The 15,157-nt window shown below is 44.3% G+C and overlaps 1 protein-coding gene across 1 annotated transcript in view; it reads right to left on the reverse strand.

Moving 5' to 3' along the window:
* LOC103919191 (sodium/hydrogen exchanger 2-like) overlaps positions 1-15,157 on the reverse strand; it is a 29,141-nt gene that overhangs the window by 11,252 nt on the left and 2,732 nt on the right. The window contains exons 3-6 of the mRNA XM_009326656.1: positions 15,114-15,157; positions 10,104-10,321; positions 6,009-6,205; positions 1,214-1,297 (exon numbers count right to left, since the gene is read on the reverse strand). The exon at positions 15,114-15,157 is cut by the window's right edge and continues 228 nt beyond it. Coding sequence (XP_009324931.1) covers positions 1,214-1,297; positions 6,009-6,205; positions 10,104-10,321; positions 15,114-15,157 — 543 coding nt within the window. The remainder of the gene's footprint in view (positions 1-1,213; positions 1,298-6,008; positions 6,206-10,103; positions 10,322-15,113) is intronic.

Below are 15,157 nucleotides of genomic sequence, written 5' to 3' on the forward strand. Positions count from 1 at the left end.
CACCGATCATCGCTCTGGAAAGCAAGAATGTCCCGACTATCCGGACGGAGAAATAAATTTGAGGATGAAAGTTGCTTCTGCATGCTTGGTTTCCAACTGTCTGCATTGTTACCTTCTCTACTTAACTTCATTGGTACACAGCCATTTTCAGCTCACGTTTCCTAATAAACACATTTCCAGAGATGATTTACTATTCGCACACTAACAAAAGAAGAAAGTATTCTCTGTTCATGATAGGAAACTGTTCTGTTAACCTCAGACAAAGCCCTGTAGTACAACCTAATTGTGAGGATGCCAAACAGTTTTTATAAACGTCCTCAGACCTAATGTCTTTATTTCTAGCTACCCAAAAAGAAGACAAAAATATTCCTGAAGGAGCCATACCTACAGAAATGTGAATGGGCATAAACAATTAGATTCAGAAACATTATTTTCCACTGGATGCAGGGTATCACCGCACTAAAAATCCCAGGCCACGGCTCCCTGTCAGGTTGTAAGTCTCAGACTGAAGGAGACCTGGTGCAAAGCCTCTCTGATTTGTTCCTCAGAGCACCAACAGCACTGCGGTGGAATCCAGCCGAGCTTCCCCTCTAGCAATGCAAAGCCTCAGCTAGGTGTGCAGAGGACCTTGCTTTCTCATGGAGTTGACGCACTCTCTGGAGAAGTCCTCCATAACTCGAAAGGCCAATGTTTGGATGGCGAGAGCAAGGTGAACTAAATTCCACCTTTGGGTTATGGTGACTTCAGTGGTTCCTTCCAATACAGCGTTTTCCTCACCCTCCCTTTTCTACATTTTTTTGCAAAAATATCCAAACCGATGGTGGTGAAGTGGCTGGTGAACACATGGAAGATCCCAACCCTGAAACAACTAAGTCTCGTTTTCTTTCTTTCACTCTTTTCAGAGAAGCAGAAAAGTTGGCGTTAGGTTCGAGTATAAACTTTTGGGCGATTATCTTTTCCTGTCGTGTTTGTGCACCACCTAATGCAACACCAGCCTGATTGAGTCCCTGGCTGCTATTCCAATGCAAATAATAGCACATGGTTAGGAAGCTGCGTAGGACTTCAAACCTGGAAAGGGACTAACCTGCAGAGGATTCAGGTAAAACTGCAGATCTGTAGAGTCCCTGGAGGCACACCACATTTGAGGACCATATCGCTATCAGCAAAGCATATTGGAAAGCTCTGGCCATGCGTTGATGGATGCATCACTTACCCGAATATGGATCTGCTCTCCCACTGTGGGAGCACTCTCCCCCTTGACAGCCAACAAGTCAACGAGAGGACGGATGGTCATTCCCTGCAGCACAACCACAAACACAAAAATCAGCCTTTCTTCAACATCGAGTGTTCTTAGTGTCAGCAGGAGCTCACATACAGGCTTCAGGATGGGGGTAGGCAGAGAGGAGAAACGCTCCGCTCTCCTCATCTGGCATCTCAAAGACCACGAAAAGTCAACCAATAACTTCAAGGTCGAGCCTGTGGTTTGCTATTGCTTGTAGCCTACCAGATGGAAAGGGGCTTGAAACATTCAAAGTTCAAATGCCTGAAACAATAATAGTCCTTGAGACTTCACAGCGCGCAGCCTCCGCCAGCATTTGTCTGCTAACTTTTTAAGTATTATGTGTCACAGATCATTACTCCAACGATCTTCGATGGCTAGCCGGTGGCTAAGTTTACTAATCAAAGTATCCACCTGGTGGGAAGGGTCAAGGGAAGAGTTTTAATGGCCTTTAAGCCTCGTGAGAGAACTTCAAAAACGCTGCCGTGGTGCGTTTCTTAGTCTGGCTTCAGTATGAAGTGACTTTTCTAGGACATGTTTACAGCAAAAATGATGGAGTAGTTGATGTTTATGACTTCTGAATGTCACAAATGCTGGCACGGAGGAGAGTTGAACACATTTTTAATTGCAGAAACAATTAATGTGTCATTTTAATAGCTAATAGCAATAAACAATGCATCGCTATTCAGAATAAACAACATAAAACTCACAAATTCAGAAATAACAGATATTACAAAAATTAAACAGAGACTATGCAATTTGGTCTTTTGCCTTCACTGGATAATCAGTTGCATTTGTTTTCATTTTAAAGTGGCATTTTGGAGTTTTGTGACCAGGACTCCCAAATTTAGAAACGCTTGCATTCCTTTGGCCCTTCCTGACCGTGGGAGCATCATGGGAATCCCACGTGTCATTTCAGGCCACGTGTCATTTCACAACACACCTGTAGGTCCCCTGTGATGCTCCTCCACCCACCGGGGATAACTCATCCGGAGTGCATCACCCAATGCTGACAGCTCTATCACAGCTCACACACAGTTTTTCTACCGCCGGCGATCCAGTAGCTAATGGGTGAGTGTAGGCAGCAAACAACAACAACAAAAAAACCCTCTTCACGATTATTATATTTGCTAACAATTTCATGGAAGAGGTCAGAGGCCAATAGGCTGAACTTCAAATGGAGAACATGGTATTTCATTTTTAAACTGCACTGAAAGGCAGAACAATGAGGGCTTTTTGTGACATTCCAGACAAGCCCACAGCTCCTTGGAGGACTTTCTGGTCTACGTGGCACATATCCAGGCCTGCCTGGAAGCGCTGAGGACTTGGCATTTGCTCAGTCAACCTTCTCAAAATTATTAACCGGGCTTGTTGTGGGAAGAGCCTTATGTAACCGAGTTAGGCCAAAACAGATGGGTTTCCCGCGTTGTGTAATGCACTGACAGACCCATGTACGGACAAGCCCAACCACTTACACGTTGGTCATTAGCCTGTGGAGCACGAGGCCTTTCAGACAGCGCGGTCAGGATTTCCAAGAAAATGAAGTGGGTTTGTGCCCCGACAAGATGCCTTGCTGGCCTTCACCAGCTTAAAAGGGCCCAAATCATCTCTCCCCTAGTTTCTGTCTTATCTTAACACAGACACCCCCCGCCAAGTCTGTATTGATACCACTGTGAGCGTAAAGAAAACTTATTGCACAAAATAACAACAACAACAAAGGCCACTATCCTCAGAAGTTGTTTTGTAGTCACTATTTCACTTGTCCTTTCCACCTAAAGTGACATGCACCGTGAAAGATGCTGGCATATTAAAGATATTCACTCTTCAATCCTGCATCCACCGATGTGGCTGGCAGCGGTGCCACAGACTTCAGAAGCTGGAGGACTCATTTGCAAACCCCGGTTTCTGAAGGTTCATCTTAATACCTGCTTCTGTTATATTTACCTACGTTTTCTGTGCTAAGCTACAGCAATATCTTTCTGGTTCAGCTTCTAAGCAAGTTTACTTCCCCCCCCCCGCCGCCCCGTTCTCGTGGTGGCCTCAGCTACACAATGCTGCAGGTATCTGGAGCCTGAGCAAAGCCTGTCTTTATAGATGCTATGTTCCCGCTGAATGGCTGAAGGTCAAGGGGTCGCCCCGCCGACACGTACCCACGGGGGACCCTGTTTAACTCTCACCCTTTCGCATGGAGATGACATCACCAGTTGAGCTTTGAGGTTACACAAAAGCCCTTTTCCCGGTCCTGGGAAGGATTTTCCGAAGCCTTGGCAGAATGGAGCTGCTGCCTTAGAACAACCTTTGTCTGAGACTCAAGAGCGTCTCTGCATGAGCGGACGTGCCTAGTGACCGTATCTTTTCAATTTCTGACCCACATTTGCATCTTAAAACTTGTCAACCTCCACCTAAGTATGCTCCCCCCACCCTTGGCCCCTGCTCTCTCCTTTCAGCCTGAAAACTGCACCCGGTCCAGCTGCCCCGCGGGTCTCAGCTCCGAGCCCATCGGCACGTCACACTCGTTGACCATTTTTTCAGCACATCATGTGGATTAGGTGGACGTGGGGAAGCAGAGAGTCAACCCCAACCCTCCACATTGCCCAAATACCCAACACCCACACCTGAGGGGTTCAGGGAGGCCAAGTGGAAGGAATTTGCTCTCCCGGGGTGATGCTCAGCCATGGGGCAGCTGTCACCGTGACCCACCATCTCCCAAAGCCCCAGCAGCTGCTCTGCTCCCTTCATCCGAGGGCGGGAGGAGGGCAGCCCCGGGTCAGCAGCCCTGCACAGACCTCATGCGCTTGAGCAGGAGCTCCCAGGAAGCTTTTCTGCACGGCGACTTTCCCAGACCCCCATCCCACTTGCTTCAGCTCTATGGAGACCCACTCTTAACTTTTTGGGATAGGGCACGCCAGGTAGACATCAGCCTTGCTCACTTTGGGACCAGACGACCCCAGTTTTTCCACCACATCCTCCTTCAAATGTGACAGCGTTTTCCAGGTGAACTAAAAGGTGCATTTCAGAGAAACCCCGAAAGGAGCCTCACCCTTACAGACTTGCTGCTGGGCGGAGAAGAGCAGGGAGACACATCCAAAAGCTTCATCCCACAGAAGGCTGCAGGAATGTTTTTGCCACTAGATGTCACAGCAACGCCGGGAGCTGCTGCCTGCCCGCTCCTCCCGAGCAGGGCTTCCCTGCGCCCTGAGGCGCAACAACCCCTTACAGCCTCAGCCTGCGCCTAAGGGAGAGAAAACCTTTCTCCATCATACACCTGGAGGGGTGCTAATTAAAAGAATCCGTGAAAAATAAAAGCGTATTAGTAAGGAGAGCAATACCAGCACCAAGTCCTGCCCCTGCCCCGGCTGCAGGCTGACCAGCCTGGGTCCTTGCCCGCTATGCAACTGCAGGCAGGGGTCAGACGTGACACCTCCCATATGCTCCCCAGGAGCAGCTCAAGCTGCAGATGCTCCTACAGCTTTTCTATAGGATTGGGCTTTGCAAAAGCACCCACAGCAGAAATCAGTCTTTAAAAAGAAAGAAAGAAAAAAAATAGTCCATTTGTGCTTTAAACAATAAACCCAATATCTCAGGGCAACCAGTGCTGTGAGGGTCCACCTCCCTCTCCTACCCTGGCAGCAGGGGGTTAGCACGTCCACAGCCAGCCCGCGATGTGGGCAGGTTGCACTCACTTGCAGAAGTTTTCCCACTGGGTAGGAAACAACCCAAGAATCACTAGGGCAGCAAGAGAAAGCAGGTAGCAACAGGGCTTAGGGATCACTTATAAAAGAAAAATGAGAGGCAAATAAATCAAATGTGCTACGACTTCTTTATTTGCTTCTGACTTTCCGTGCTTTTATAACAAGTAACACACCCAATTTTTTTTTTCCAGTGGAAGAGTTAAAGCAATCCCCTTCCTGCTGCATCATCATAAAAAAACTGCAGATACTTTGCTGCATGAATGAGAAAACATCTCAGACATATATACAAGATATTTTGATAAACAACTAATGACTGTTGTTGCTTCAGCTGTTGGATGCCCCAGTAAAACGGAACTCATCCTCAGAAAATGTTAAGAAGTCACTCCTTCAAAATTAGGTCCCTTTAAATTGTCCCACTTGTGAACTACCAAAACTGAGACGACCAAACCATAAACCTCTTTTAAAATTCTTGCTGCCCACATTCAGCAGGTTTGGAGTCTCTCCAGTATCTTCCACCTTCTCACCTTTGGGATCAGGAAAGCTGACCTTCACTACTGCATGGCCTAGGTAGCATTTCATTTCATGACAAGGCCTACAGTAACAAGCAGTTCTTGCTCAAACAGCAAACTAGCTGGAGAGGTTGATTTGTGTCAGCTTTGCTCTCACATAGAACACATAAAAGCACTACTTCAGAGCGGAAACCTACGCCAGCATCCTTCTTCACAATTTTCACTGCTGCTACCCCAATACGGATGGACCAGATCAAAGATGGGACAAGTTGTCATGGGAAATGCTACAGCACATGTTGTAAGCCAACAACTGCTAGTCAACCTCACGAACGTGTGACAGATTCTCACACCTTCTGCCTCTTTCAGTAATAATTTTAAATTTTTATATGCCTAACCACTCGACGGAGGGAAAGTTTTAATGACTGGTAAATCCTTGTATTCATCTAATGGTTTAGCGCTAGTTATTTGTCTGGGAAAAAAATGATGTTCCTTCTTTACACCTACCGGTGACACCGAGATTGTTTTTACCTGTACGAACACGGTGAAGAGGATGACAACAGTTGTTGCTGCAATGAAGAGCTTCTTTCTGTGAAAGTCAGGAAGCAAGAAAACCAAAGAGAAACAAATGGCTCCTCGGAGACCCCCGTACGCTATAATGAATTGGTCTTTGCTGGTGATGGTGTTCACGTGAAATCTGTTCACAAAGAAAGTCAGCACAAGAACCCCTGAAAAGCAGGAAAGAAGATGGGAGCACATCAAACAAAAAGAGCAATTAGATAATCTTATGATATATTTTACAATAAAACATCACTGAACTGGTAAACACCAATCACGAGGAACTGGCCAGGGCCCAAGGTGGTATATTCCCAATATGCCACTGGAGAAGGGCTTTTCTTCCAGCCCGGTCCAACAGGTTTGCATTTGATTTGTCCAGATAAAAAGTAATCTGCAACACATTTCTGATTTGGAGGATTACCAACACCATTGACTGGCCACAGTTCTCGGGGTTTGTACGACTATAAAATTTTAGGTGGCTCATCTTGCAGCAAATTCTCTTATTTTTTTAACTCAGCCTTGTGCCTCTCACAGTCCAGCTGGGAAACCAGAGTTTCCTTCAGAAGGGCTCTGAACTCTGCGGGAGAGTTTCAGTGTCATCCCGCTCCCATGGCTGCGGATGCCCAGAACATACCATTTACCTGGTGACTCGGTGTTAAGCATCAGCTAAATACTGAACAAACAATAACTGTTGGCAACAGAGGATGTGTTAGCACATTTATTTTGATGGCAGTTAATTCAAGTTTCTAGGGCAATTCTATGGTCGTGTGCCAGCCGAAACTTTACTCGTATAATGATACAGAGCCAGATTCCAAGAACTGAATTGAAATATTAATTGATTTATTCTAACTGGTGATGACAAATGATTGAATTGCTTGCATTATAAATGCTTTCAAGGCAAACCATCAGCAACAGTTTAGCCACAAGTTATCCTCCAATTTCCAAAAGTTTCCAAGCAGTAACTTGGATAAGTAGCTATATTCTGCCTGCGTTGATGTTGTTTCTTCACAAATCTTTCACTCAAAGATTTATACTGTGTGAATTTAAGACTACGTAAGGTGAGACAGCAATTGATGTAACTTATAATCATTTGCAAATACATAAACAGATGCAGAAAGGTACAAAAAGCCAGGCCTTAAATCAATAAGCCGTGATCTTAATACCAATGGATACGATAAACATCTTATTTCCTGAAAATTAATGGCCATTTTGAGAACTGGTGACACAGACTGTCATTGACTGTTGCTGGGAATTAGCTGGATCCACATCACTATTGCCTTTCCAAAGGGTGTTTGTAAAAGAAATAAACTTCAAGAATAGTGCACTTGTAATTTACATATGAAACATCTTCACACACACACCCCTAAAAATATCTGAACACTGATTGCACATCAGGCTGGTTTGAAGACAACAAAAAGCTGGGGATGTTCAGGAATAGGGAACTCAATTAACTGAACCTTGTGACACCTTCCCCATCTCTGGAGCTCCGTGGAGCTGGTGCCCGTACCAGCAGATGTGAAGTACTTCGGTTTCAAGGTTTTTTGTAACTTAAATAAACTAACACATAAAATAAAGCATACCTCAGATCACATCTGCAGCTACTGTAAAGCTCAGGCAGTGCCGATGGTTTAAAGGAAAAAAATTTACTTGAGCAGATATCCTGGCCTTTGTCTTAATTTAATCCTTTGTCATAAATTACTATTAGCATTCCGTAAACTAATTCAAGGCCAGTTTGCTCCAAGAGATGACATACAATTAATCATTTTGAGTGGAATACATTTTCTTCTAGAGATACACCCTGAGAAAGAGCGGAAGGAAATCTCCCTAGTGCTTGGATAACAGTAGAATACTCATGCTGTCATGCAATTAATGTATTTTGCTTTTTAGATGATCTCTCTTATCTCAAAGTAATTCCAGTCCCCAGGCTTCAGCAGAATCATTCCTCATTTAAGAGCACTGGGAGGGTCCAATAAAGGACTAGAGTACAGCTCAGAGTACACTAACCCCAGCACTGTCAACCCAAAAGTCCCCAATTCCTGCAAGCAAACCCTATGGGTGCCTCCCATTTCTGGACCAGTGCCTTGAGCGTGCCCAGAGCCGCTGGAGGGGTCTGAGCAGGTCCGGGTCTAACCTCAACCACCACCTCCACAGCGGGAGCTTCCCAGCCCGGCCTCGTGCAGCACCCTGCCCGGCTCGCGTCCTCCCGGCACGCCTACGGCTCTCCAGCAAGGTGCTGCAGAAAAGGGACGCCCTGTTCAGGGTCAGATGTGCAAGACGATTTTCAGCCCTGGTTTGTGTGTTCTTATTTAATTCAAGGGGGATTTTGAACGGAAAGAGGGTCTTCTTTCCTGGCTGCAGCACTGAGCCCTTCTCTAATAACGTGCTGCATGATTTGAGAACGCAATCAGAAGAGCTGTGTTTAGAGAGCGAGAGGATTTTCGGTGTGCTTTTATAATGTTACTATGTCCCTTATGTCATGCAATGAAGAATTTTTGAACTAAAAAAAGTCAAACTTACTCAAAACTTTTTCATTTGAGAAATAATTTAAGAGAAAACCACTTAATCATAATAAAAACATTTGAGTGTACACACAACTGACTAATAAGCATGTTTCCAAGCGCATTTATGGTGCAGTTATTAAAACAAACCTTGGCATGCATTAACAGCTAATAAAACCCATTCTCCTATGTCTTGCTAATCACGGCCTATCCTATTTAAGCAATTTCTTGAAGTGTCTATCAAATTGGGGTTCACTGTTTGACCCAGTGGTTTGTAAACATGAATCCTGTTGAATATTTTTTAGCTCTCAAATTCTTTGCCAAGATGTGTGCTCTGTTATATTTGCAGATATAGTTAATATATAAAAATATCCCCATAAATGAGAAGGTAGGCAGTCTGCGCTCACTTAGGTGACAGTAACTGCACAGTGTAAGAGGCAATGGAGAATCAGCCTCTCTGAACACCAAATCAGCACAAGGTACAACTGGGGACAATGGTAAAACAGTGCATCTATTTTTCTGGTCATTTACAATGCATGAAAATGGGATCCCAGAGTATTCTGGGACCAGGACTCAGGCTTTCATCGTAACTGATCTCAAGAAGGTTATCTTTAGCCACAGTTGTCAGGAGAGTATTTTCATGCATAGCTCTCTTCCTCTTGTTATCGCTAAGTCTTGGTCACTTTTTTACTGTGAGGTTGGTCAAACACTGCAGTAGGTTTCCCAGGGAGGTTGTAGGGTCTCCGTCCACGGAGACAATCACAAGCCATCTGGACACAGTCCTGCCTAGCTGACCCTGCTTAAGCAGGGGGTTGGACCAGACTATCTCAAGAGGTCCCTGCCAACCTCAGCAATTCCCTGATTCTGTACAACTCTGTCACTCTCAGTCCTTATCTTGAGAGTTCTTGAGTAGGAGCAGAAGCATCCTCATATTTTAGGTCCCAATTCTCATCTACCCAGCAATAAGCTGGGTAGATGATCTTCTGTAAAGCAGAACAGCACCTCCAGGGACAGCGGCTTGAAGGTTCCTCCAGTTTCCCATTTAAGGACGCTGCCGAACACAAACTTGTTATGAATTAAATCCCTTAAAACTCTGCAGTTCAGAATACGCAGTCAGAGGCCCCATGGTTTTACACGGCTCTCTGATCCCAAGCTATGTACTTACAATCTCCCTCCTACTGTGAGGATTCCAAGGGACTCCAGATTCCACTGAAACGGAAGAGGAGATCATGGCAATCAAAGGAGGGTCTAAGACAGAGGTATCGCTGAAATAGATGTCATGAGAATTTCTGTTTAGCACCAGTGCTGTCTGTGGTGAGTGCACAGGCTAGGAAATTGCAGTAAAATGCAAGACTTGCTATTGAGCAAGTGATGGAGGAGGAGGGAAGCATCGGCTGGGGTGTCCCACTTCAGTCCTTGCACTCACATCTGGGATAACCACACATACAGAGCGAGCAGGAAAGGATGATGGTGGGTGCAGGAGCATTCTCTCATTTAGTGGAATCACATTTTTCACTCCCATAAATAAGAATATATTATTAAAAAAAAAAAATCTATAATTTCACCATACCTAGTGCTCTCCAAATGAGACAGAAAATAACAGTGAAGCAAATGTATGGCCAGTTCCACTCATGATTTTCTCCAATGGTGGAAACTCCAAGAAAGATGAAGATGAGGGTATCACTAACACTGCTCCACATCTTCATGAAGTATTTGACTGTGGTGTGAGACTTCAGAGAGATGTTGGCCTCCACGTAACGTTTCATGCCCATGGCACAAGCAATGATGCTGAGAAAATGAAAACGAAACAATAAGTTTTTCTACTTAAGCACACAAAATCGACACGTTGTCATTTGTAAAAAAAAAATAGGCTTCATCAAGTCTTAGATGTTTGCAGACATCTCACTGGGTAGCGATTTGCTTCCTACGTCAGTCCAATAATATCGGGAGGACCACCGGGACAGTAAGACACTATACAGGTTGACCAGACTGTCTGAATCTGTTTTCTAGCAGATAAATGCAGTAGATGGTGAGCTGTTCATCATGGCCACACGGCAACACCTACAGTTAACTGCACCCAGCTCTTCCCATCACAATACACTGCCTTCAGTTCTTTAACTTTGCCAAACTCCAACCACCCGGGCCGAAGAGTTTCGTGCTTAGGAGCCCACATTACCTATTTTGCCCGGATGAAAGACAGTTGAGGGAATGGGAGACTTGTTTCTCAGCGTGAGAAACATGTAAATAGGACTCCTGCGGGTTTGGCTGATACCTGGTCACTACGGCAGATTCCTGTAGGGCTCAGAATCAGTGTAGTTAAGAGCAGCCCAAATGCTGAACTCCTTCACCCAAGGGACCAAAGCTAATCTAAAGTTGGAGAAACTCAAGCATACGACACACCTCACACTGTGTATTTCTAAGCCTGACCGGACTTGCACTGTATATTATTTGGGCACAGCTAGGAAGCCATTTACTCCGTGCAACCAAGAGACAATAAAATGATCAAGCACACTCATAAGGCTGCACAATGAGCCAAGAAATGCAGTTGCTATAGTCGGAACATCTGACCTCCTCAGGTATTGCATATCCAAGGTCACTTCAGAAGTGTGCAGGACCAATTAAAACTTCTGCCTTGCAATTTTTCACGGATAATTGGTTCTTCAAGTTACAGGGTACATGCGGTTAGCCTAATTCATCAGAGCTTTTCAAATCAATACATTTTCAGGCCAGCAATCTTAGAAGGTCAAAACAATTGAGCGCTCAAAGAGTCGAAGTTCCATTTTTTATATTTTAACCTGGACAGAAACATTTTGTTCTAAATATTGTACCAGCAATAGCAAAACGGCTTTATGTTTCCGAGACCTGATTTCCACTGGTATTTGGTAAGGCCATCCACACGGAGTTTTATTGCTTTAAAAATTCCTTTCACGGGAGACATCATGGTAACCCTCTTTACATTACATCACACGCAGACAAGCCCACAGAGAAGTAGATCCTGGGCTTGCAGAAGTGCACCTGGGTCTGGGGGACCGACTTTAACACCAGCTGCGACCAGGACAGGTAAGTGACCCATATAGATGCAAATAGGTGTTAAGATAGGTGGTGGCCTCCGCAGCACATTACCCATAATGTGTCCTCTCAGCTAAGAACTATTCCAAAAACAGCCATGCAACTACTGCTTTGCAGTGATCACATCACATTTAACCCCAGAATTTCACGAAGGAGATTCTTTGCATTATTTGGGCTTTGATGGAAAAAAAAAACCAAAAACCCACCAGGGTTGCCCCCTGGCCCCAGCGAACAGGACAGTTTGCAGATGGGCAGAGCTGACTCTGCTCTGGATGTGGTTTTATAACCTGTATGAAACCAAAGACCCTGATTCTCTCCTCCACAGCTATTGATTTTTTTATTTCAGGAAGACACTGTCGGCCACTGCATCGCTGCCCCTAATCCGCACCGCCGCTAACAAAAGGAGAGTAAGGGCCACTGTCCTTCTGGCTCATCAGTGAATCGCTAACACGTCTTCACTGCCACAACTCTGCATCTATTGTTGGACCAAGACAAAGGAACGAACAGCAGCTACATTCATTTCTGCTCTCCTTAAAGCACTAAGAAATTCAGCAACGCTATTATGGGAAAATACTTATCAGATATTCAGTTGGAACAACAAATAAGAAATCACAAGGAAAAAAACCAAACCTTTTTCACATGAAGATGCACTTCCACCCACTGAATTGCTGATTGCTGGGCTTTGCATTCAAACAAAAAACCAAAACACACACATTTCTATTTCTTTCATTTAAAAATAATCATTTGTTTTTCCTCATTGCATGAAAAAACCCCATACATGTTTTAAAGGAGAAAGAAACATTTGGGTTTGTCTGAAATTAAAACTGGGCTTCAGGGAGAGGACTTGTAGTAAAGGCACGGGATGCAAAAGGTCAGACTCGGAAAAGCCACAATGCTTTTACCGGGGAAAGAGATCACGCTTTATCCAGCAGCATGAGACCAGGATTCAAATCCCTTTTTCATCTAATGTACTTTGAGTTCCCATCTTTCTTCTCCTAAGAAAATGCACCAATACTTAAAATATTCCTAAATTGGTCTTTTTTGATTTATCCCTTTCAGACTGAACCACTTTGCATAAAGCACTGAGCCAGAAAGAGTAATGGGGATTGAACCACAAGCTAAAAAAAAAAGAAAAAAATAATTCTTCTGTTTCTGTATCTGCCTCAATAAATAGCAGATAAAATAGTTCCGGCTAGGAACTAAGAAATCCAGCAAGTATTTATGGGAAGTGACTTCCAGAGCTGTGGTTTGGGAACGCTTCTTGGGAAAAGAATATGGGTTCACACCAGATTCACAGACAGGGAATAAACTTGACCTGTTCTGTCACAGCTTCAAAGGTGGGCACTGCCACGGGGCGGGGGAAGAAAAAAGAAACCAAACTAAAAAACATTTGCAGAACTGTTTGGCAGATTGGGTTGCATTCACAGATTTTTTTTTGGACAATGTAGAATTGATTTTTTTGGCAATCAATTTATTTTTTGAAGAAACAAACTGCCAAGATCTGCTTCTTATAATACAGTATTCCCTGGTCAGAAATTAATGAATTGTTTGAAATAAAGATATATAAAAGAGGCATTTATAATTTGGCAATTGTAAGACCAGCAGCGCAGGAATCAGCTGCCTTTGCAATTGTTTTGCTTTAGAAACAATGCATTATTCAAAAGAATAGAAAATGGGTTCCATAATGGGTACAGTAGATTGTGACTGATAGAAGGAGACACCATTAGGATTGAATGTTTTCTGCTCCATGATGATTATGCAGCATACTTATTTCACTGCTCTGTCTTACGCTCCTATAAATAGGCTTTCTCTTTCCTATTCCCAGAGCTAGCATTGTTTTCAGTAATGCTAGAATATTGCTCCTATTAACCATTTGAGGAAAAAAAAAAAAATCTGCAAGATATAGGAACGGTTTCTATCCAAAGCAGCATCATTAGTTTTAAAATAGATCTCCCAAATGCTCCTGCGTCTGTCTGGTACCTGACTTAATTTTTTTTTTTCTTTTTACCCTCATTATTATCAGATTCACAGTTGTTTACACTGTAGCTGTCAATGCAGCCTAAGTGCCGTTTATAGTCTTTAGGGAAATATTAAATAGTTGGTTGTGATCCTCAGCACCAGCTGATTTAGTTTAGGCACGAGAACCAAAGGCAACAGGTATCAGCCCACGGAAACCAGAAGGACTGAATCACTCCGGTTTTCATCTGCCTCTGCTTTCCAAGGTGAGCTTTCTTTGGCCGTTAGGATTATTATATCTGTTTTTTCCTCAGCACCTGCTCCGCAAGTGAAATGCACGAGGTAAGCCCAAAGCTCAGTTGCCTCCCTTAAAACTGAAGGATCTTTCATTTTATCGAAAGACCTACCCAGTAAAAAGAAAAATGTATGAACTGCATTATCTATAAATTACAATTTGCGAAGGACTGAATTTACAGAAACACATAGCTTCTCTTCGCTGATCCACAAAGCTGCGATACGGTCTCTGAAACAGGGAGGGACCCGGCTGCAGGACGCAGGCAGTCCTTGTCTGCCCCACGTTGCTACACCCTGGTTGTACAAAAGCTTCACAGAGTAAACCCTTCAGCGCTCTAAAGCGTTTTGTAGATTGAAGAGTGTCTAGGGCTGACTGTGCTGTAGTAAATTGCAAGCAGTTTGGGTTTAGGACCTTCGAAACCTTGATCGCTGACAACTTCGGCTGAAATTGGTCAGCCGATTTCAAACGCTACTGGAGATAGAGGGATGATGGACAACACCCTCACTCGGGAGACCAGACAAACTCATCAGCTGTGTCTGAACAACTTCTGACGGTAAGCCTGAATCTCCAAAGCAGAGGTTTCCATCAGAGCCCTCCACTCCCGAACGGTAGGAATGTTTCCAGGCTTCAGCTCTGCAGGGGATACACAACTCCCACCCCATCACTCACTTTGCTCTGTCACCCTACGGTCGGCCTCAGCACGCCTTTGGGGCCACCACCCAAAGCTAGCTGGTAGGTAGAGCATGCAGATCAGGAGGAGGGTGCTAGAACAGACGTGCTGTAAACGGAGACCAAACTTTTCTGAGGATTTGATTAAATACTCCTTGCAGCTCTTCAAATGTTAGTTTTGACTGGGCCACACATGGAAAATAACAAAATATGCCAAGAAAGCCTCTTCTGGCTCTGCCAAACCCTCTAGACATCCTGCTGCTTGAATGTTCAGGGACTCTAAATGGAAAACATGGAGCTCAAATAAACATTCCTCAATAACCTACATAAACCGATCAGCCATCTGAAGCTTGCCCAGCAGTAGTCACCTGGATTGCTTGTGACTCGCAGCTATTACCGTTGATGTGCAATTGTGTAATGTGTGAAATGGGGTTACACCTCTCGGCTCTTCCACAGGCTTTTACACTCGCTGTTCGCTGCCGTACACAGATTTCCAACTAAGCAAGCTTACTTTAAAACTTTTACTGATACTTTTCAGTAAACATAGCCAGAAAGCTTTCCTGGACAGATGAGATGCTGGGACATACTTACGCCACGATCCCCGAAAGGTGAAACATTTCAGCAGTGAGGTAGGA

The sequence above is a fragment of the Pygoscelis adeliae genome, unplaced genomic scaffold (genome assembly GCF_000699105.1).
Source record: "Pygoscelis adeliae isolate BGI_AS28 unplaced genomic scaffold, ASM69910v1 Scaffold216, whole genome shotgun sequence".
Lineage (NCBI taxonomy): Eukaryota > Metazoa > Chordata > Aves > Sphenisciformes > Spheniscidae > Pygoscelis > Pygoscelis adeliae.